Source organism: Lacerta agilis, chromosome 6, assembly GCF_009819535.1.
Source record: "Lacerta agilis isolate rLacAgi1 chromosome 6, rLacAgi1.pri, whole genome shotgun sequence".
Taxonomy (NCBI): Eukaryota; Metazoa; Chordata; class Lepidosauria; order Squamata; family Lacertidae; genus Lacerta; species Lacerta agilis.
In genome coordinates, this window is record NC_046317.1 from 75,745,390 (window position 1) to 75,767,897 (window position 22,508).

The window sequence follows — 22,508 nt, forward strand, 5'->3', positions numbered from 1 at the left end:
TTCCGGCAATCTTAATTCCAGCTTGGGATTCATCCAGTCCAGCCTTTCGCATGATGAATTCTGCATATAAGTTAAATAAGCAGGGAGACAATATACAGCCTTGTCGTACTCCTTTCCCAATTTTGAACCAAACAGTTGTTCCATATTCAGTTCTAACTGTAGCTTCTTGTCCCACATAGAGATTTCTCAGGAGACAGATGAGATGATCAGGCACTCCCATTTCTTTAAGAACTTGCCATAGTTTGCTGTGGTCAACACAGTCAAAAGCTTTTGCATAGTCAATGAAGCAGAAGTAGATGTTTTTCTGGAACTCTCTAGCTTTCTCCATAATCCAGCGCATGTTTGCAATTTGGTCTTAGGTTCTCTGCCCCTTCGAAATCCGGCTTGCATTTCTGGGAGTTCTCAGTCCACATACTGCTTAAGCCTGCCTTGTAGTTCTATTTTATTTTTGGATTTGACTGCTTCTGTGCCCCCCCCTGCTGTGATGTCACAATCCCCAATGCACCCAAAATGTGTCCTTAAGTTTTTTTTAATTGAATGTAGCCATATTTACACTTTAGCCACACCCACTTTCACACTTTGGCCACTCCCTCTTTGCTATGCAGCCCCTCTGAGGGTTTCACTTTGGCCTACAAGAAGAGCCCTGGCCCAACTCCTGGCAGGTCTATAGCCTTTATCATTCATCTATATTTATTTGCAGGCTATTTTCAGGGCACACTTTCCTGCGGCATAACTGCCCTTTGCTTATGCACAGTGATGGACAGGGAGCCAGTGAGTAGAGGCCCTCCCCTTGGTTTCTTCCAGCTGTACAATATTCTGCATGAAGCAGAAGATACCCTACCGGTTTGTGTACACCTTGCAATTTTAATATAGATGGCAAAATGGTTTGACTGTTAAAGGCTTTTGGCTCTCCTTCCATCTTACAGGCCCGGTTCGGTGGCTGTTTCATACTCTGCACTGGTGGCAACATTATGCAGTAGAAGGTTCTGCCACATTTCCTGGTTAATGAGATGATGTGAAGTCCCTGTTAATTGGCTAGGAGAAGGGGATATTGATGAATTACCATGGTGCATGAAGCCATTGTTGCAGAATCCAACGCCCAGCGCGACAGCTTCCTCCCTCGTCTGACAATCTCCCTGGTAACAAGAGAGGACAAATGTTACACCTCAGACCACTTCCTAATTCACAGAACTTCCCCCCCCCCCAGTCTGTGACCGGGTCCCAGCTCTCAAATTAGTGCAGCACTCTTTGCAAAGAAACAAAAGTAAGCAATTAAAACGGGACTCCCTTTGCCTGAATCCCATTCATTCCTATATATAGTGCCTCTTGCCTCCCACAGGAATTGGAAGCACAAAGACCAGAGCTCCGGAAAGCAGCTGATTTAACAGTATAAACACAGCACATTACCTCAATGCAGAGACCTTCTTTAACTGGCAATTGCAATAGTCTGAATTTACTGCCCATTGGCTACAGACAGTAAAACACCTCTTTAGAGTAAGAGGCAGCCAAACCCACGATGGAATGAGGGTGAAGACTCCTTATTCAGACTTCCCAAAGGTCAGTTTTAATACAATTTCTATATGACATTGTTGCCCCCCACAGAGAAAGCCACGTCTGCTTTAAAAAAGAAATAACCCATACCCCTGCCAGTCACATTATTTGAATGAATGTTAGTGTACAATATTTCCAGGAATGATGCAATGGGTGTTTCTGGCTGACCTGGAAAAGCGGACAAAAATGTTTGTTTTGGTGCCTGATTTGTGTGGGTACTCAACTGAAATAGAACCACACCGGCACAGCTCCATGTGGGAAGCAGTTGATATGAGCCTTTTCCCATTAAGTGAACTCCCCTTCCCCACTGAAAGAGATACTTCTTTGTGCTCCATTCCCTGGATATTCTTTCCCCTTCCACGGTGACAGCAAAAGCTATGTCACACAGCTAAGGAAACTTGACTCCTATCCTAACAGATATACACATATTTTGTATTGGAACAGTCAATAGCATAGCTACAACCTATCCATGAATATTTCTTGCTTAGGTCTTAAGATCTGACTGATCGCTTTATTTCAGGGGGTCACCATCATGGTGCCCACAGGCCCCAATGCCCTGCTTGCAGGCTTCCTATAGGCTACTGTGAATGTTCACTTTGTCAATAAAGAATTAAACTACCAGCTTGGGCTGGGTGTGATCAGGACAGCAACTAGTTCACACAAGAGAACCTCAATCTGACCAGTCTGAGGATCTAATGATGTCTCTTGTTGAGATAACTGTGCACCAAACCTGCCTGTTTTAGTTATTGGTAGAAACTGCTGCTGCTATAGAAACTTCTCACCTCATGAGAGGAGAGAAACATAAATTAAGTTTTGGGGCTGCTTTGCTTCCCCTTTTGTTCCGTTGAAGCACTTCCTTTTCCCTGCAACTGAGAGAAGGGGAAAGCGGCTGGGCCACAATGCAAAAAGAAACAAAACAACTTAGTAGCATCAATTCCCTTTTTTGTTTCTAGCTGCTGAAATGAAAGTACTATTTGAAAGATGAATGGACAACAGCAACTCTCTCCTTGCTGGGGAGAGGTTTGCAATGTGTGCCTGTAGCAGCTGTTATGTGTGCCTGTAGTAATGTGTGCCTGTAGTAGCTGTTAGAACCAATAGCTGCAACAAGTGCATGGAAACGTAGATATATGTAGCAGCTGCCATGCATGTAATATGTAAAAACTGACTCTAGGCTGTATTTGTCTTTATGCAATAAGACTAGTCCAGTACTGCTTTCAGCTTCAACAAACTCAGAAGCTACTGCTGACTCCTAGAGGACAAACATCACAAAATGCTGCAAGTGTCGACCAGATCTATTTCTCAATTTCCCTGTAGTACAGGCAAACCAGAGGGTATTGTCAAACATTACATGAAACTTTTTGGCATTAATATAATTTCTAGGCTTAACTTACACCCCCCCCCCAATACAAATTCCTGCCCCAGGGCTCGCTGTGAGTTAAATGGGGAAATTGTGAGTTCATAATCCACAAGGGGCCACAATGTCATTCTATCTACCCCCAAACTGTGTTTAAATCGAAAAGGAAATGGTTTTTGACACCATTCTTAAGCAAGCCTTTGGGAATCCAATCTGCTTACAAGCAACTGCACGTAAAGCCTTAGAGCAGATGACTTATCCAGCAAACTTGGCTTGCAGTCCTCATAATGCAGCTTGGACTTGGACATTATTTCTTGCAAAACAGCAACTTTCAGGTCAAAGAGGTGACTAAAAATAAAACATTGCAAATCCTCTCTGCATACTCCAGATACCATACAAAGCCTTCCCAAATGGAAAAAGAAGAGCAAAAACAAAGTTTAAGAATGGTTCAGATAACAGAATTTGAACGGCTTATGTGATGGCCTGGGAGTCAGACTCTGATGCTGAACCTGAGGGATCCCAGCCTGCACAGGATTCCCCGCCTCCAGAACCAGCTGAGCCGGGGCCAGGGCTTGAGCCTGAAGGATCCCCACCTGTGCTGGATCCCCAGGTGCAGGCATCAGCAGAGTCTGCTCTGGCTCCTGATGGGAGGGAGGACCCATTGCCTGCAGGTGCTCCACTCCCAGCCTCTTCAGAGGAAGCTGAGGCATCCCCTGGGTCCAGTAACCCACCAGCCTCTCCTGAGCTACAGAGGCTCAGGGCAGAGAGGCGAAGGGAGTTAAGTGTCTGCAGGAGGAGTGCTCGCCTCCAGGCCCGGAGGAGAGGCGAGTCTCCGGAGGATCGGGACCGCCCTAAGCATAGGGCCAGATAAAAGCCAGCCAGACCCAGCCCAAGTTGCGTGAGCAACTTAGTTGCAAGCGTGTGCTCAACCTGCAACCTTGTGCCTGAACCTGCCTTGGACCTTGACCTGCTCCCTGCCTTGCTCCCCGCCGGATTGACCTCCTTTGGACCCCTAGACCCAGGACTGGACTTGGACCTCGCTTCATGGACAAACCCTTGGGGCCAGCACAGTTTGCTCACGCCACACCCGCACTCCCCCTTCGCTGGGGTGCGTTCGGGAGGAACTAGTAGCCATGGCTGACCAGGCGGCTGCGCTAGTGGCATTGGCCCAGGAGAACCAGGCCTTGACCCACACCGTGCAGCAGCTAAGCAATGCGGTTACGGCGCTTCAGCAGCGTTTGGATGCCCTACCGGCTCCTGGGGCCGCCGCCCCAGCTCCTGGCAAGTACCCAGTGGCCCTGCCAGAGAAATTTGATGGGTCCCCAGCCAGCTTTCCCATGTTTCTCGCCCAGGCCAAGCTGTATATTCAGGGGCGAGCTCGGGATTTCCCTGACGACCGCACCAAGGTGCACTTCCTGATCAGCTTGCTGAAGGACCAGGCGGCCAAGTGGGCGTTGCCGCTGCTCCGGCAAGACTCCCCCTTGCTGACAGACTATACGGGGTTTTGCAATCATCTGGAAACCACGTTCGCCAACCCTCAGAAGGGGAGTCAAGCCAATCGGGCAATTCGGCGGTTGAAACAGGGCAAGTCCACAGTGGCCACCTACGCCACGGAATTTCGGCTGCTGGCGCAGGACTTGACCTGGAACGACTCTGCCCTGCGGGACCAGTATCTCGAGGGACTTTCAGACGAGATACTGGATCAGCTGGCCACGTTGGATCGCCCTGCCACACTGGATGCCCTCATCCAACGGAGTCTGCAGATAGACGATCGGTTGGAGGACCGTCGCCAGGCCCGGGGCCGCCGGCACTCCGGGCTCCCGGCGCCGGTGCTTCCCTGCAGTTCCGTGGCCAGAGCTGAGTCATTGGAGGAGCCGATGCAGCTCGGGGCAGCGCGGCCTCGCCTCTCCCCCTCGGAAAAGACTCGGCGTCGGGAGGGGAACCTGTGTCTCTACTGCGGTGGGAGTGGACACTACGCCCGAACCTGCCCTGAGAAACGCCAGCCACAGGGAAAACTGCCAACCCCAGTAGCCGATGGCCCAGGCTACCTGGGGACCCAAGCATCGCATGATGGGCCCTCACCAGTGGAATTGCAACACCTCATGATACCGGTGCGTCTATACCCCCCCGGTGGGCCCTGGATTCTCACCCACGCTCTGGTGGATTCGGGGGCAACCCGCTCCTATATGGACTCTGCCTTCGCCACTCAGCATCAGGTGCCGCTTCAGAACAAGCCGGAACCAGTACAGGTGGAGGCAATTGACGGACGGCTCCTACGCTCGGGCGCTGTTACTCGGGAGACCCAGCCCTTGGTCCTGTGCTACCAGCAGCACCGGGAGGTGCGAACCCTGGACATTGCCACCATGCCCCGGTTTCCCCTGGTGCTTGGGATGGACTGGCTGGAGTCACACAATGTTCAGATCGACTGGGTCAATCGGACCGTACGCTTCCCAGACCCGGGTTCCCGTGCTCAGTCCGAGTTAGTAGCAGCTGCCCCCATGGGGCAGGCTGTGTCAACGCTCCCTGCCGTGTACCAGGACTATTTAGACGTGTTCGAGGAACAGGGAGCAGACAAGCTGCCGCCTCATCGGTCGTTCGACTGCGGCATAGACCTACAGCCTGGGGCGCCCCTGCCTGTGAGCCGCCTATATTCTCTTTCGGAGCCAGAGCGTGAAGCCTTGCAGGACTTCCTTCGCAAGAACCTGGAACGTGGGTTCATTAGACCCTCTACCTCACCCACTGCCGCTCCTGTACTCTTCGTTAAGAAGAAGTGTGGGGAGCTTCGCCTCTGCCATGACTACCGGGCCCTGAATAAGATCACCATCCCAGACCGGTACCCCTTGCCCCTTATTGCAGAATTGCTGGAGCGGGTGCAGGGGGCGCAGATGTTCACCAAACTGGACCTCCGAGGGGCCTACAACTTGATTCGGATCCGTGCTGGGGACGAGTGGAAGACTGCATTCGGGACCCGGTATGGGCAGTTTGAATACCTGGTTATGCCGTTCGGATTATGCAACGCGCCCGCCGTGTTTCAACGGTACATCAACCACGTGTTCCAGGACTTGCTAGACAAATACGTGGTGGTGTACCTAGATGATATTCTGATTTATTCCCGTGACCCAGCCCGTCACGAGAGTCATGTTCGGTCCGTGTTGCAGCGCTTGCGGGAGCACCGCCTGTACGCCAAGCTCAGCAAGTGCGAGTTCCACCAGCGGTCAGTGGACTTCCTTGGACACCGACTCTCCCCTGACGGGGTGCAGATGGACCCTGGGAAGGTGGCTGCGGTTCGAGAGTGGGCAGCGCCCCGGAACCGCAAGGACTTACAGCGGTTCCTAGGGTTCGCCAACTATTACCGGACCTTCATTGCAGATTATGCTCATCGCACCACCCCATTAACCCGACTGCTGCGCCCCAAGACGCCCTTCTCCTGGGATGAGGAGGCTGAAGTGGCATTTCAGGGGTTGAAAGCCTGTTTCCAGAGGGCGCCGATTTTACAGCACCCTGATCCCTCTCGTCCCTTCGTGGTGGAGACTGATGCCTCCAGTACGGCTCTCGGTGCCATCCTGTCTCAGCAACACGGACCCGATGCGCCACTGTTACCCTGCGCTTACTACTCCCGGCAGCTCCTTCCGGCGGAGCGTAACTATACCGTGTGGGAGCGGGAACTACTGGCCATCAAGGTGGCCTTTGAGGTCTGGCGCCATCATCTGGAGGGGGCACGACACCCGGTGGAAGTGAGAACGGACCACCGGAATCTGGAGTACCTCCAGACCACCCGCAAGTTGAACCAAAGGCAGATCCGGTGGGCGCTGTTTTTCTCCCGGTTCCAGTTCCGGATCCGCTACATCCCAAGCTCCCAAAACCGGAAAGCGGATGCCCTGTCCCGGAAACCTGAGGACGTCGCAGACACTGTACAGCAGGCAGTACCGACGACTATCTTACCACCCGCCGCATTCCTGGCCACTCAGGAGGCCAAGCCGCTGCAGGCTCGGGTGCGAGAACAGCAACGGGTCGATGCTTGGGCACAGGAACGGCTCCGGGAACTGTCTGACGGGTCATGCTCTCGATATCCGGGGCTGGCCCTGCACCAGGGCCTACTGCTGCACCAGGGTCGTCTATACATCCCACCAGGACCATTGCGGGCTGAGGTTCTCCAGATGTCCCACGATGCCCCAGCAGCAGGGCACTTTGGGCGGTACCGGACCACCCATCTGGTAAGCCGGGAGTTCTGGTGGCCCCGCCTGAAGGCTGATGTGGCACGCTATGTTGCTGGTTGCGACGTCTGCCGGCGGGCCAAGGGTCCTACCGGGCGACCCCCCGGTCTGCTCCAGCCATTACCAGTCCCACCGCGTCCCTGGCACACGGTCTCGCTGGACTTTGTGGTGGACTTGCCCCCATCTCGTCACTGTACCTGCCTCCTGGTTTTCACGGACCATTTCACTAAGATGGTGCACTGTGCCCCCTGCCCGTCCATACCCACAGCTAAGGAAACGGCTCAGCTGTACTTGCAGCACATCTTCCGCCTGCATGGCCTGCCCGAGCGTGTGGTTTCTGACCGCGGCGTCCAGTTCACATCCCACTTCTGGCGAGCCCTGCACCAGACCCTTGGGACGGAGGTCTGTCTATCTTCGGCCCACCACCCGCAGACCGATGGCCAGACGGAAAGGGCAAATGCGGTGCTGGAGCAGTACCTCCGGTGTTACTGCAGCTTTCAGCAGGATGACTGGGTCGATCACTTGCCATTGGCGGAGTTCGCCTACAACAATGCAGTGAACGCCTCCACCCAGCAGACCCCGTTCCAGGCCTCCTACGGCTACCATCCACGTTTGTTCCCGGACGTGCTGCCAGCTTCCGCGGTCCCCGCAGTGACAGACTGGCTTCAGGAGCTTCAGTCCCAGCAACAATTATTGATGGAGCAACTGCGCCAGGCCAAGGACGCATACAAGGCCCAGGCTGACCGACATCGTCAGGAGGGGCCAGAACTCCATGTTGGCGATCGGGTGTGGCTCTCTACCCGTCACCTGCATCCTTCTCGGCCCTCACGAAAGCTGGATGCACGGTTTGCCGGCCCATTCACCATCACTGCGCAGGTGTCGCCGGTGGCGTTTCGCCTCCAGTTACCTCCATCGCTCAAGGTTCACCCAGTATTCCACCGGTCCCTACTTAGTCCAGTCGCCCCGCCCGACGAGTTCCACCCGGACAATCCACGACCGCAGCCAGTTTTGGTTGAGGGGGAGCCTGAGTACGAGGTGGAGCGCATTCTCGACTCACGATACCGCAGGGGGAAGCTCCAATACCTCATCGACTGGAAGGGGTATGGGCCTGAGGATCGTTCATGGGAACCAGCGGGAAACGTCCACGCACCTGCCTGCCTCCGTGATTTCCATGCAGCTTACCCCAGCAAGCCTGGTCCGGCCCCTCGGTTGAGGGGGAGGCCTGGGAGGGGGGATGGTGTGATGGCCTGGGAGTCAGACTCTGATGCTGAACCTGAGGGATCCCAGCCTGCACAGGATTCCCCGCCTCCAGAACCAGCTGAGCCGGGGCCAGGGCTTGAGCCTGAAGGATCCCCACCTGTGCTGGATCCCCAGGTGCAGGCATCAGCAGAGTCTGCTCTGGCTCCTGATGGGAGGGAGGACCCATTGCCTGCAGGTGCTCCACTCCCAGCCTCTTCAGAGGAAGCTGAGGCATCCCCTGGGTCCAGTAACCCACCAGCCTCTCCTGAGCTACAGAGGCTCAGGGCAGAGAGGCGAAGGGAGTTAAGTGTCTGCAGGAGGAGTGCTCGCCTCCAGGCCCGGAGGAGAGGCGAGTCTCCGGAGGATCGGGACCGCCCTAAGCATAGGGCCAGATAAAAGCCAGCCAGACCCAGCCCAAGTTGCGTGAGCAACTTAGTTGCAAGCGTGTGCTCAACCTGCAACCTTGTGCCTGAACCTGCCTTGGACCTTGACCTGCTCCCTGCCTTGCTCCCCGCCGGATTGACCTCCTTTGGACCCCTAGACCCAGGACTGGACTTGGACCTCGCTTCATGGACAAACCCTTGGGGCCAGCACAGCTTACATCTGAGCACAGCTGGAAGCCAGTCTGGGCCTATGGCTGGACCATTGGCAAAGGAGTTGCAGACTACATGGCAAGAGAGCATGTAACTTAGAAATCCACTTAGAAATTCTGAATATTAAGTGGCATATTAATACTTGGAATAATGTTGAATAATAAGGCCTGTATCCAATGTAGTACCTACGCCTCTTGTTCCGTTGGTGTGAGGATTTCTCCTTGTATAACAGAACTCACCACAACCACCATACAACCCCTAAATCTCTTCTGGGAGTTCTCCAAAGTAAATCTCGGAAGGGCACAGGGAGGGAAAGTTCTGTTGTGCAAGGGTAAATCCTTGCAGTAATGGAACAAGTGCAGTAGATACCATCCTAATACTTGTCTCTAAATGTTTAGCCTCAACAACAACAACAAACATTTTTTAAATTGTGTTTTTCTGATTAAAAATGTGCTGTTGTATTATTTGCAGAGTCCGTATGTCACTGATTGCTAGCTACTGGGAATGTCAACAGGACAGGGCTACTGCCTGCGTATTGTGCTGGTAGGCATGTAAGAAGCATCTTCTTCTATTGAATTATGGCAAAATGTTGCTTTCTCTCCAATGCTTGGCATACAGGACTGACACCACAATCCAAATGAGCTTGATTAGCTTGATCTGCCTGCTAAGTCAAAGGCAGGACCATATAACACAGTTGTAATATAAAGGTACTGTATGTGATCTTGTTCTGGAATAGCAATACATGACCTGCCAGGTTACTCACTTTTTATTATTAAAGATTAAGCACATTTTAGAACTTATCCGTGAGAAAATGAAAAGGGGAAGCCAGGAACATACATACATATCTTGTTTCCAATAGGAGTGGGAGGCATATATTTAAGGGGAAAGCTGACTCTACAGGCCATGTGGGAACACCAAAGTATCCAGAAGGCACAACAGCAGGAAACCCCAGGAAAGTTATGTTTCCTGCTTCTAAAAGTTACAGGACTTATTGCTACATATGCAGCATGTCCATATACATTTCTAGCCACAGCATAGGGGTCAGACACTTCTCTTTTGACTACTGAACTGTTTTTTTTTCTCCAGTATCTATGTGATGAAGTGGTTAAGAGCAGTGGACTCATAATCTGGTGAACCGGGTTTGATTCCCTGCTCCTCCACATGCAGCTGCTGGGTGACCTTGGGCAAGTCACACTTCTCTGAAGTCTCTAACCTCACTCATCTCACAGAGTGTTTGTTGTGGGGGAGGAAGGGAAAGGAGATTGTTAGCCACTTTGAGACTCCTTAGGGTAGTGATAAAGTGGGATATCAAATCCAAACTCTTCTAATTTGGGGCACACCAAATTCTTTTCAGTACCTGCTTTGAGCCAGGCCAATGGCTATACACTGTCCACCATCTACACAGTATTGAATAGCTCAGTGAGGAGAACATGAGACTCTTCTTATCAGGGTTGTGGGTTAAAGTACCACCCTGGACGAAAAGATTCCTGCATTGCAGGGGGTTGGACTAGATGACCCTTGTGGTCCCTTCCAGCTCTATGATTCCCTGAAATCCTGGAGAACTATTGTCACTAAGTGTCAACACTACTGACCAAGACTGGCCAACAGTCTGTATTGGTCCAAAAAATAGCATAACAACTAGTTATTTCTACTCTGGGACACTCACCCAATTTTACAGCCTCGAGAAATTGGAACTTGGCTGAGCCAAGAATGAGTTCTGGCCATTAATGGTCCAACTGTTAAAATTCCAAATCTTGCAGCTCAGATAGTCTATACCTGGTCAGATGTTGGCATGTTGCTACAATCCTATGCCAAATTTCTCTTTTTCTCCTCCCATATCAACAGTATGCAGTGGCTGAACGTGCTCTCTTGTGTTAGGCTGACAACATGAACTGTAATGAGGCCACTCCAATGGGTCAGCTAAGCCTCTGAATAAGAGGACATTACATAATAGTAAGTTTATGTAATATATTACAACTTCAGTTGCCAAAACGTTTAATGATATTTGATGCCCATTCTGTGCTCTTATAGAAGTTAAGCACAGAGAAGGTGCCCCTGTCATCTCACGTTACATAGCTGCTTTCAAAAGTTCTCTCAACTCTGGCTATATCTTGTACACAAAAATCAACAAGTTCATTGAGGGGGTGAATATGGACGAAAAATTATATACTCAATAAGGCAGAAAGTGTCTCTTACATGATTGCTTCTCTGGATCTTTAGATATTGATGTGGAAATGAAAACCAGACTCTTCCATTAGTAAGTGATCTCCCTGGCTGTTCGAGCCCAAATTACAAACAGAAGGAACAGTTCTTCAAAACTCTGCCAGGCAATTAAATCTAAACGAGTATAGGGCTAGCTTATTTGAAAAATGAAAACTTAAGATATTTATTTGTGCTGGATTCATACGAAGGCTTACTCAGAAGTAAGACCTACTGTGTTCACTGGTACTTACTCTAAGGTAAGTTTGCACAAGACTGCAGTTTGGGTCAAAAAGAATAGTATTTTCCATAGTTTTCAGTATCAAAAATGGCTCTATTGGAAGCAGATTTTTAATAGTTAGCTATGGCATTAGCCCACTACAGATGTGTATGGTTTATGGGGTGTTAGGGGAGGTGGGATACTTCTAGTGGGGGAGGACACCGTGCTCCTTCTAGGGTAGTTTGTCCACCTTTGGTCCCCACCCTACACTCAGCTCTCACCTGTGGCTCCTATAAGCTGTCAGAATGCGAAAGTGGCCACACCCTGAGAATGGCTTCGACTGGCCGGCTAAAACAGGTGAGGGACTTCCCCTGCATGCAAAGACAGGCTCTGGTGCATTGAATGGATGAGACCAATAATGGGTCCAACGGTCAAGAAGACTGTTTGTGCATGTGCAGCAGAGGGAAGTGAGGGGCAGATGAGGCTCGTCAACCTGGGAAGGTAGCCCACCTAGGAGAAGGAAAACTCTGATCCTAAACCTCTACTGCCTTGTGGGATATCTTCAGGAGAAAAGAAGGCTATAGAGTAAACCCTACGTAAATCCGGAGTGGAGCCCTTAAGACAGTTGGATGGCGCTTTGTAATGCCTCCTTTTGGCAACTCCTGCAGCCAAGCTGGTGCCAAGCATCTTTCTCTCCTTTCCTTTGGACCACATTAGTGAGGCTGATGCTTCGATGTAATAAAACTGTGAAAGGTGCAACAGCAGAAGCAAAACAAGCAGGAAAACACCAGCATGCAAATGCTGTCGTTACCTGAGCAATCAGCCAATCCACCAGCTTACTTGCCGGGATCACTGACTTGTAGGTCTTCAAGTGGTAGTCTCGGTCTCTACAGAAAGAAAAATGGAAAGCTCATTAACAACATGGTTGTTAGTAACATGAACAATGCCGTAACTTAGGCAGAAAGAGTAATTATAGAAAGGAAATTTCTCTATGTAATTTATAGCTCCACTAATGTGATCACCACACTGAAATTCTTGGCAGCTCCCATGGACATTCCATGCAGGGCAGGGAATCCCAGGCATTACTGGGATCCTCCCAGTGAACTCTGGCAATTCATACCAGTCTGAAATGTGTTGGTATGTATAGCATTTGTTGGTATGTATGTACATTTATTACTGTTGTTATTTATTAGCTAATAAAGAGTTTGGTTTACAGTCCTCCCTGGATACTAATTTCTACCCACCTTCCTAGTACTGAAAGCAATACTTGTTCTTGCATGTTGTTCTCTTAATGCTGTTGGAGCTGATGCATTCAAAAGAAGCCCCTAATGGTATGCCCCAAGGTCAGTAACATTTTCTCAGCTGAAGCGATTATCATTTTTTGAAGTGTGTATGAATCACTTGCCTAATGGGTGCAGTACACATGTGTGGAAGCATGAGTGTGCACACACAAACACACTCCAGCATTACTTTCCCCTGGGGTTACAGTGTCTTCAGTTAAACAGAATTCCAATTCATGAAATGCCTTTGTGCTCCAGGTGCTATTTGCATGACAATGATTTGTCACTCACAACACCACATCTGCTCCATAACTGGGGAATAAGAGGTCAACTGCAAAAAAGGGGGGAGGGTTGCAGCCTCTTCCTTTTAGTGAGCATTGCAACAAGGCTTGTTTTCCTCATCATAAGTTTGTTTTATGTGATCAGCACCATTTGGTTTAAGAAACAAACATGTAGCCCTTTTTCAAGCATGGCTAGCTATAGTGCCCATCTGAAAGCTAAAACAGGGAACCGTTATGTTTCAATACTTCAAATAAGCAGAGAACGTTTTACAAATAATGTTACACGTATGAGGAAAGAATGTTTAAACCATGTGCCAAAGTAAGAATTATTATCTAAGATTACCTCCTATGAATGTTTCACTTTGACCCAGTAGATCGTATCTCAATTCCTGGAGTTCTACCAAATGAAATGATCTGGCACTTATTCCATAAATATTATATATCAGTTGCTTTAGTTTCTGACTGAATTGGAGTACGGTTATGATAAAAGGAGGAAAACATGTCTTACCAAACATGTTTGGTGGAAGTAAGCTGAATTTCAGCAATACAAGCTGGTAACGTGTCTGAGATCTGAGTGCTTAAAAAGACTAGCAATTGGTATATGGCAGTCAGGATGCTCAATGGGAAATAAGATAGAGGCCAGTCAAGCTGTGGAGTTGCTTGGAGATTCATGGAAATAATTGGGTATGTCATAAACAGGAATCAGTTTGTTGTACAAGTATCTCACTCTGTGCTCAGAGGGTAGAAAGAAAAGAATGACTGACATAATGGCTGTGGTGTCCTAGGACAGGGATGGGGAATTCATGGTCCTCAGATGTTGTTGGACTGCAACTCCCAGCATCCCTGGCCATTAGCTGTGCTGATGAGTGTCTAACAACATCTGGAGGGCCACGGAACCAAAAGAAGTTTATTAAAACAAAACAAAAGACAAAACCTATTGGCACAGCTACTCTTGCTAAATGGAACCTAAAGCTTAAACCTGTTCCTATTAATGCAGAGGACACAGGACTAAGAGAGATGGCCTTTGCCACTAAGTGCTCATAACTTATCTTTGAAGGAGAATCCTTCAAAGCTCCACACTGCCCAGAATGGTCCAGTCCTCATGGGAAACCCCCAGGGCCGTGGGCACCTAGCTATCACTGGCAACCAGGGGTCTTGTAGACTTACAATCTACCACAACCGCCAGCTGTGGGGAGTCCAGAAGGCTCCTTGGTTTTCTGAGGCATTCCAGGCTGAGCTAGAGCAGAGGTTTGATCAAACACAGGTATGAGCCTACCATTAGATAGCTCAATTGGTAGAACATGAGACTCTTTCATCTCAGGGTCATGGGTTTGAGCCCCACGTTGGGCAAAAGATTCCTGCAATGCAGGGGGTTGGACTAGATGACCCTCATGGTCTCTTCTGACTCTACGATTCTATGTTGCAGTGGTGGTGAAAAAGGCAACATATTCCTCAGTGAACTGCACAGCTAAGGTGTAATAGACTGGTAAATCAGCTGGATTCAGACAGGTGTGGTATAATTGAGAGATTTATCATCCATGATGAATGTGATGTCACAATTAGTGCATGTCCACTGGAAGTCCCCGGAGCATCATCTAGCTACAGCCTGTGGAATCAGTTCCAGGTGTTGCAGTTTGAGGACCTGGAACTACATCCTTGCTCATTATCACTAGTGAAATCTAGGATGAAGAGATTTGCTTGATGGGTCTAGGAAGTGGCTAATTCTCAGGAATCTCGGTTTTGTCTCTCCCCCCCCCCCCGCCCCCAAGCAATTCTGATGCCCTTATGAATGTGTATATGCAACTGTGGTGGCAAAAGCCAAGGGTTTTTTGTTTTTTTGAATAAGATTCCCAGGGGTCAGAATATGACTTTGGTGTCCCATGTGGCAACTTGCCTCCAAGGATGTGAGCTACCCTGATCCGGACCTCTCAGAGTAACATGCAGAACAGCCTGGATCTCCCAAGCAGACAAGGGCTTTACTACATTTACGTAAGGGAAAGGAAGAGATTTCAACTGATGTGATGTAGGCAGCAGGCAAAATACGAAAGCATTGTGATAGTATACTTACTTTATCACCGGAGTGTAAAGACTGTGCAGGCGGCAGTAGAGCCTCACACCCTGCAGAGAGAAACGAACACAGGCTTGAAATTTCAAAACAGATATAATATTATCTAAAACACATGCGGAGGACCTTACTGCAGTGGGTCTGGGTTATTTTTCTCTCCAGGCATTTAGCGGCACCTTATTGCTGTTTATTTGCTGCACTTGTACTGATTCTTACCCGGTGACTGATGAAGCCTGTGGATTTTTGCGGTGTTTTATTAAATTACTGTTTTGACTTGTATACTTAGCGTTGAGGATCTTACGGTCAAAAGGGCAGGATAAAAATATCGTACGCAAACAAACAAACAATTAAAATGCAGCAACAGTTTGCTGACCTTTGCATACCAATCCTAAATGTAAAAATATGTACGGTTAAGTTTTGCTGACTCTATATATAAAGACACACAAACATACATACATGCAAGCACACACTTTAAAGTACCGGTAAGCTACTTTCACTCAGCTATTGACCATGAGGTTTTATATTTCTAATCTTCCACTCTAAAACATCTGATCTTATTTTAGCATACACTGTACAGAACATCTCCGTGTACAGCTACATAAAACTTGCTGCAGGTTCTTCCTGCTGACTGAGATAGTCAAATATTCATGGAGAAAGAGGGGAAAAGGAATGAATCTCTTTGGTCTCTTAAAGAGCAATCCAACCCAGAGCAATGGATTGGGCGGAAGGCTCTTTCACCCCAGTTTATCTGGTTCAGCCAGCCTTCTGCTAGATGCAAGGGCATGAGGCCTGTTGGAAGCATCCCTGCCTGTGAGGACCATCTGAAAGTCCTGAAAAGGGCATTCCAAGGGCAGGATTGAGCTGACTCAGGATCCACTAGATCCCCTGATCTCTTGTCCAGTTGCACTGGGCCCAGAATAGCGATTTGACCAATGCTTCGAAGCAGATTACGATTAAGCTCATTGTTATAACAAACTCTGGCTATGCCACAACGTCACCCCAGAAACATACCTTGGACATGATGTCTTCCAATTCGCTCCTTGGCTTGTAAGTCCCATCATCATAGCGAAACCTGTACATCACCTGCTCATTCTTGAACTGGTGCTTATCTGAAACTGAAGCAGCAGAACAATAATCCAGCAACCTCTGGAGGGCCACAAATCCCCCCAACTATGAAGTAATGTATTCTGTTCTTGGGGCAATGACTTGGAAGCAGATGAAGGCAGCAACTACTTTTCTCTTGCTTTTTCACACAGTTAAGGGGAAAACCCTGACACTGTAATACAAAAAAGATTGTCGTAGACATCAGACAAGCTTAATCCCAGTTAAGAATTGGGTTGAGATCATTTGCTCTGAAATTGAGGCAGCTGAAGGTTTGGGAACTGAGGTAGAAAAAGTATCGGTGCTTTGAAGTGCATTTTCTAACCATGTGCACACCTGAGGGATGGAAGAGGAATCCCTGCTGCATAAATGACAAGAGGATGTATGGCTTTTGCAATAGTAATAAAAAGCAAAAGAAGAAAACTACTCCGTCCTTAAAGTGGAAAACCCTGCAATCTGGTCATCCTGCAAATAAACAAGCAGGGTACCATTTCACACATTACTCTGAAGCAAGCCCTGATCTTGCCACAAAATATATACGCAGAATCCAATTATATTACAATAAGAAATGTACCTATATGGCACACAGGCTCGCTGCAGTAACTCTTTCTTTTCATATGTACTCTGAGTGGAAACAATGCAACCAACTCTAATAATAGAATTCAACAATGGCAATTCACTGTAGTCACAGTTTCAAATGCACCCTCTCAGTTAACAATGTACAGGCAATCTAAGTGCGCCCTGCCCCCATTTCGCCCTCTTCAGGGCCCAAGACCCACACGTCGGCGTTCACACATCAATTGGGTGTGCCTAAAATGGTCAACACCTGTACTGATAACTTGGGGGCCCTTCAGCTGCAGAGGGCCCTAATTCTGTGCACACAACACATACCTATGAGTCTGTTCCTGCATTGAAGTATTTAGAGTGAATACCGATTTGTAATGTGTTAATCTCACTGATGTCTAGAAAACCCCTCCCATTAGATAAAGAAAAAAAATCCCAAAGTTGAGACATTGATTGAAATATTGGTTGCTGAGGCCTGAACAACATGTGGTTGGTGCTCTTAAAATAAAAATCCATCACTACTTCTCAGTACACTACTACACCCGATACGATCTTTTGCTGCCGTGCAAAGCACTCACCATGATGAATGATGCCGTTCTCCAGCAGAGCTTGTCCCAGGTTGACCCCTTCTTCCGGTTTGCTTATCTCCCCAATTTCTATGAGCCAAGATACAAACTCGCTGTAGAGAGAAGAGGAGCAACAAATGCAATTAACTCCCTGTTCCCTTTGGCCAAGAAGATAAACGCACAAGATGTGAACTGACTAAGTGAAGCAACGCATGTCGTCAACACAAGGGTTAGTGTAGGTGTAAGTGGCTGGAGTATAGGACTAGGACCTAGGAGACCACATTCACTCACGAGTAAATAAAGCACAACCAACTGTACAATAAACTGCAACAATAATTAAGGCATTTAACACAAGATTTCCATGAGGTAAGTTGTTTTAATTTACACATTACAGGGGGAAGATGGAAACTCAACATGGGATTGCCATATTGGGTGGCATCCCCGTGTTTCTTATAAGGTGTAATTCTACCCTAATTCTGAACGAATGGCTGCAGTGCAGTGTTGTAATATGCAAACCAGGACTCAAATCTGGACAGAATACAAATGAATGCAACAGTGAATGAATGAAGGGGAGAGAGAGAGAGAGAGAGAGAGAGAGAGAGAGAGAGAGAGAGAGAATATTATTACAGAAAGAAATAAACTTGATGAATGGGACACTGTCAGTGCTCTGATGGGATGTGGCCGTTTGCCAACTTGAGCAGCAGTTATTCTACAACTGTGCAAAAATCCAGACCAAACATGAAAAGGATTTTTGAAAGGCAGAGCAATGCAGAGGAAATCTGTGTTCAATAAAAAAGCTGTAACTCTTCCCGTTTGTGTAGGTTTGTTGCTTATCAAAACCAACATCCATGCATCCAATTACACGGCCTCGGGTGCCCTATTTCAGCTTGTATTTAGGAAGAGTTGACTCATCTAAGCTGCAGGTAGTTCATTAAAAGAAGAAAAGGGAAAGTTTCAGTTGCTTCAGCTTGGGTTAGGGGAATGTAAATGAAGGGTTTTCAAAGTAGTTTCTGCACCCTTGTATGACTTAACAAAACTACATCAGACTTTATAAATTTGGCGTAACTGCACTGGAATGTGTACGTAGATGATAACCACCGCTCACCAGATTTTGAGAGCTGTTGCTCTGGAAGCTGTGAAATACTTTTAAATGCCTTTTAAAATGGTGCTGACCCCTGCTTTGCTGTTTTATTGCTTTATGCTGTTGCAAATGGGCTTGCATATAACCAGTGTTCCATTGCTAATGGCTCCCACAATCAATTTCAATACTCCATGGCAGGGAAGCACAAAACAGGAAATAAAAGTGACTTACAAGGCTAGTGTTCTAAAAGTAGAAGAGTAAACTAACAAAGGGGCTGGTTGTGAAATCAAAACATTCAAAAGCACATGATGGGAGTGACCAGCTTGCTTCAAGCCAAGCTGACTTTATGAGCAATCAAGTCTAGCTAGACTGGGGCTTTGCCTCTGAATGCTCCTCCATACAGATAAAACCCCCACACACAGAAAAGTAGCATGTCAAGATGGTAAAGCCGGAACACCTTTTTCTTACATACTAGTTCTCTATATGAAAGGTTTTGGTTTGTAAATAAAGGAGGTTCAATTAACACTCGGTGCTCCAGCAAGATTCAATGGAACAGCTCTCTGAAGCAACCCACTCCATTAAAATTAAACTTTGCTGGAGTGATGTTAAAAGGATCGGGCCAGCAGTAAGCAGGATTGCCTCCTCTCCCAATGGGAGACGAGACGATTTTGCTTAGGGCTGAGTTCAGAAGTGCAAAAAAGTTCTGAATTCAGCAGGATCACTCTCCCTTCACATTGGCTGATACGAAGAAGGAGTGATCCTGCTTAACGCTGGGTCCCCACTTTGTGCAGCACTACAAAGGCTCCCAATAACCAGCTGCTTGTATATGGAAAAGTGGTTTGGCTTATTACTGTAACTGTTCGGGGGGGGGGGGGTTATTTCAGTGTTCTATGGAAGACTTTGCAATTGTTTAAAGGATTGCCCCTAGAAATGCTCCACTGATAATCCATCCCAAGTCTGGTTACAAGCTGCCTGTCCGATGTTATTTGTGTTAGAAAAGCAAAACAAAAAAGTAAAGCTTAGCAAATGGTCCATACTGTTGTTACTACTCAAGTCTAGTAGCACTCAATTTAGGAACTTAACCTGACAGCACAACAAGGGAGGAATAGAGAGCTGATTGACACACAGCAGAGGATGCAAAATATGACACGAGAACGAACGTTTGAGTTGATCCATGAGGAAAGGTTAGTAAGGTCAAGGAAGAAAGGAGTGAGGCTGACAGTTCTGCATACACACAGAACTGTAAAACAAACTATAAAAGCACAGTTTGACATGTTTGACAAGAAACTTCTTTTATATTTTGAGTTCCAAATAGCAAAAAAAATGTGCAGCTCAAGTCTGAAGTGGAGGGAATGTCTAAGAATAGGTCAGATATGAAATGACAGGTTTGCAATAGTGCATTTTGAAGTTCATTGGCTTAGCCCTGCTGGGTGGTCAGGACCAGAATAGCAGCAGAGCTGCTATAGTTAGAAATCCACAAAGATTTTTCTTCTTTCTTTTTCATGCTTAGAAGGATTAAGAAGCTATGGCTGAAATAGCAAGTTTGCTTCAGGGGAAGCTTAAAGAACACTGATAGCTCACGATGCACATCTGCAACAAGAGTGTGGAAAGGAGCAAGCTTTGGGTCAGGGCTGTGGCAAAAATGAGCACCATACACTATGAAAGATATAAAATATCCAAAGCAATGTGATTAAAAAGCAGGGTGGACAAGCAATTCTGCCACTATGATTTGCAAAACCGATAGCAGAAACCCTGTTCCTCCCACAGTTATGAGGATACAACACTACGGAGACTTCTCTTCACATTGGTCATGTGCACACATAATGCTAAGCCAAGCCGCTGCTTAGTGCAAATGTGTGGCCTACTGGGTAGGAGACGGCAACCACTTTGTTCTTCACCAGTCCTTTTAGCTCAGTTCTGCATGTGTTATCTCAGTGGAGTCACTAGGGTGAATGAGGCAGAGGCCACCAACCTCAGTCTGCCCTCGGCCAGTGCCTGCCTGTCACCTCACTTACAACCAATCGGGGGGTGGCTCTGCCTGTCATTGGCTCTGGCTCTACCTACTGCTGAAGCTCTTTGCTTTCTGCCCTGCCCAACCAAATGGCTACCAACCACCACTGTGTAGGTTTCATGGCTAAGCTCTCACCTTCCTAACCACAAGCTGCAACCATGGTTTGTTGTTGGCTACAGCTCATGGCTAAATAGGAGAGGGCTTAGCCACAAGCCTTAAGGTTCAGCAACATGCTAAGCCAAACCATGGTTTAGCTGCTATGCTAAACTAAAAGAACCAGGGAGGAGCTGGCATGTTCATGAAGACCCAGGATGCTAACCCTGTCAATGCAGGGTTGAAAATAATCTCTCCTTCTAAGCCACAGGCCAATGTTTGAGCTGTTTCTCTGACATGTCCTTCCTTCAAGTCTGCCCATCAATCAAGCACAAGGACACAGCAACAGTATGGCCATGAAACTGTTCAGAGGAACCTAACACAGATGGGACAAATGCCCCTGAAAACAAACTTCCTGGCTGATCATTTCCGTATTAACTGGCCAAGTTGGAAATGTCCTCTGAGATTACTTCCTGTGACTCTCCGGTTCATGTGGGGCATTGAAGCATACTGGTGGTGTGAATATCTTATCCAATCTCTTCTTGTCAAACGCCTCCTTTCTGCATTCTTTTCCCCTTCCACCTCGAAAGTCTTTCCAAGGCTGAAATCTGCACTATTCAAAATTGCTTCTGAATGTCCAGGAAAAATCCTTTGTCCTACCCCATTGTTAAATTTATGCATCTGGGTTTGATATGGAGGCTACAACAATTCTAAGTGATTCCTGTAAGAGTATCTTTTAAAGCATTTTCTTCCGTGCAAAACAAAGGAAGACATTGGATTGTCAGAAACATTTCCAACCCATAATTCAAGCGTGTGTCATGCACGTAATTTCTCAATCTCCCTGCAGATTTGGATTGATGTTTGCAAGTCTTCTTCCCTTACCACCACCCCCCCCTGGAATTTGCTGCTATTGCGTAGTCCAAGGACATTAAGCAGGAATGAATGATTAATTTTAATAAACTAATTGTAATGGAGGTTAAAGACCTTTCCAATTAAATCCCATCAAAGCACATCTGATTTGGCTTCACAATACTGTCCACAGAAAACCCATGGTCCTTTCCGTTAATTGGAATGAAAGGCCCTTTTCAACCCAAAACCCACTTACTTGCCAAGAAAGCACTTGGGAACAGTGCTTAATTTTCTTCTCCTGTCTTTGATAAGGCTCACTTTCTTGTTCATCATCATGTGATACAGCTTCTCCCCTTTCTCGGCGATCATGACGTACGCATCCCTCTCCATGCCCAACTTCAGACCTGGAATACAGAAGCAGGGTCTCCCTCAAAAGCTTCTCAGATGAAAGAAAGGATTTGCTCAAAGACCAACAAGTCGTGTTCCCACCCCACCCACGCTTGCTGGAAATTAATTTAATAAATGCGGTAGGGAAAACTTGGGGAATTGCCTAATTTATTACTTCAGCTCAGAAATTGGAGGCCTCTGGATGAAATCCAAACTTATGAGGTATATGGTTTTTTCTCCCAATTGCCAACCCATGGGATGGTGGGAGAAGAAAACGGATACTGGAGAAATGGCACTTAGTGGCAGGGAGCCACTATTCCTACCCAAGGTGACCCTTCAGTGACCTTGTTGCTGACATGGGCTTCATAGGACTGGGGAGTATTGGCAGGGATGCAGGACCTCTGAGCCACGGACCTAATTAGGTCTACCAGGCCTCCCCATTTGGCCCAAGAGGCCATTTTGGCCAAGCCATGCAAACCTTGAGTACCCCTGTCATATACATTGTCAGGTGTGGGGCAAGTAAAGACTTGTCACAGCTGAAATGGGCAGATTTGACAAAACGATGACTCTAGTTTCTGGCTAAATTTATTTTGGGGCCCAATTGCCACTATCAGTTCCCTCTGCCATAATGATTACTGCTCATGGGGTTCCCCTGGACTCAGGTGTGTGGAAATGTTGTGTTGCAATGAGTCTACAGGCAGGATTCTAGATACTCAATGGGTCCTGTTTGTGGATCAGCCACAAACTGCTCAAAAGCCATTTGGGAGACCAGTTGTGACATAAGACTTTAATGAACATAAGAACTACTATTTTAATAATAATAATAATAATAATAATAATAATAATAATAATAATAATAA

At 47.5% G+C, this 22,508-nt stretch overlaps 1 protein-coding gene across 1 annotated transcript in view; it reads right to left on the reverse strand.

Annotated features, from left to right (window-relative positions):
* Positions 1-22,508, reverse strand: part of PREX1 (phosphatidylinositol-3,4,5-trisphosphate dependent Rac exchange factor 1) — a 227,142-nt gene that overhangs the window by 59,669 nt on the left and 144,965 nt on the right. Inside the window, exons 10-15 of the mRNA XM_033153506.1 lie at positions 21,518-21,665; positions 17,240-17,340; positions 16,008-16,111; positions 15,000-15,049; positions 12,182-12,257; positions 1,064-1,136 (exon numbers count right to left, since the gene is read on the reverse strand). Of these exons, the coding sequence (XP_033009397.1) occupies positions 1,064-1,136; positions 12,182-12,257; positions 15,000-15,049; positions 16,008-16,111; positions 17,240-17,340; positions 21,518-21,665 (552 nt within the window). The remainder of the gene's footprint in view (positions 1-1,063; positions 1,137-12,181; positions 12,258-14,999; positions 15,050-16,007; positions 16,112-17,239; positions 17,341-21,517; positions 21,666-22,508) is intronic.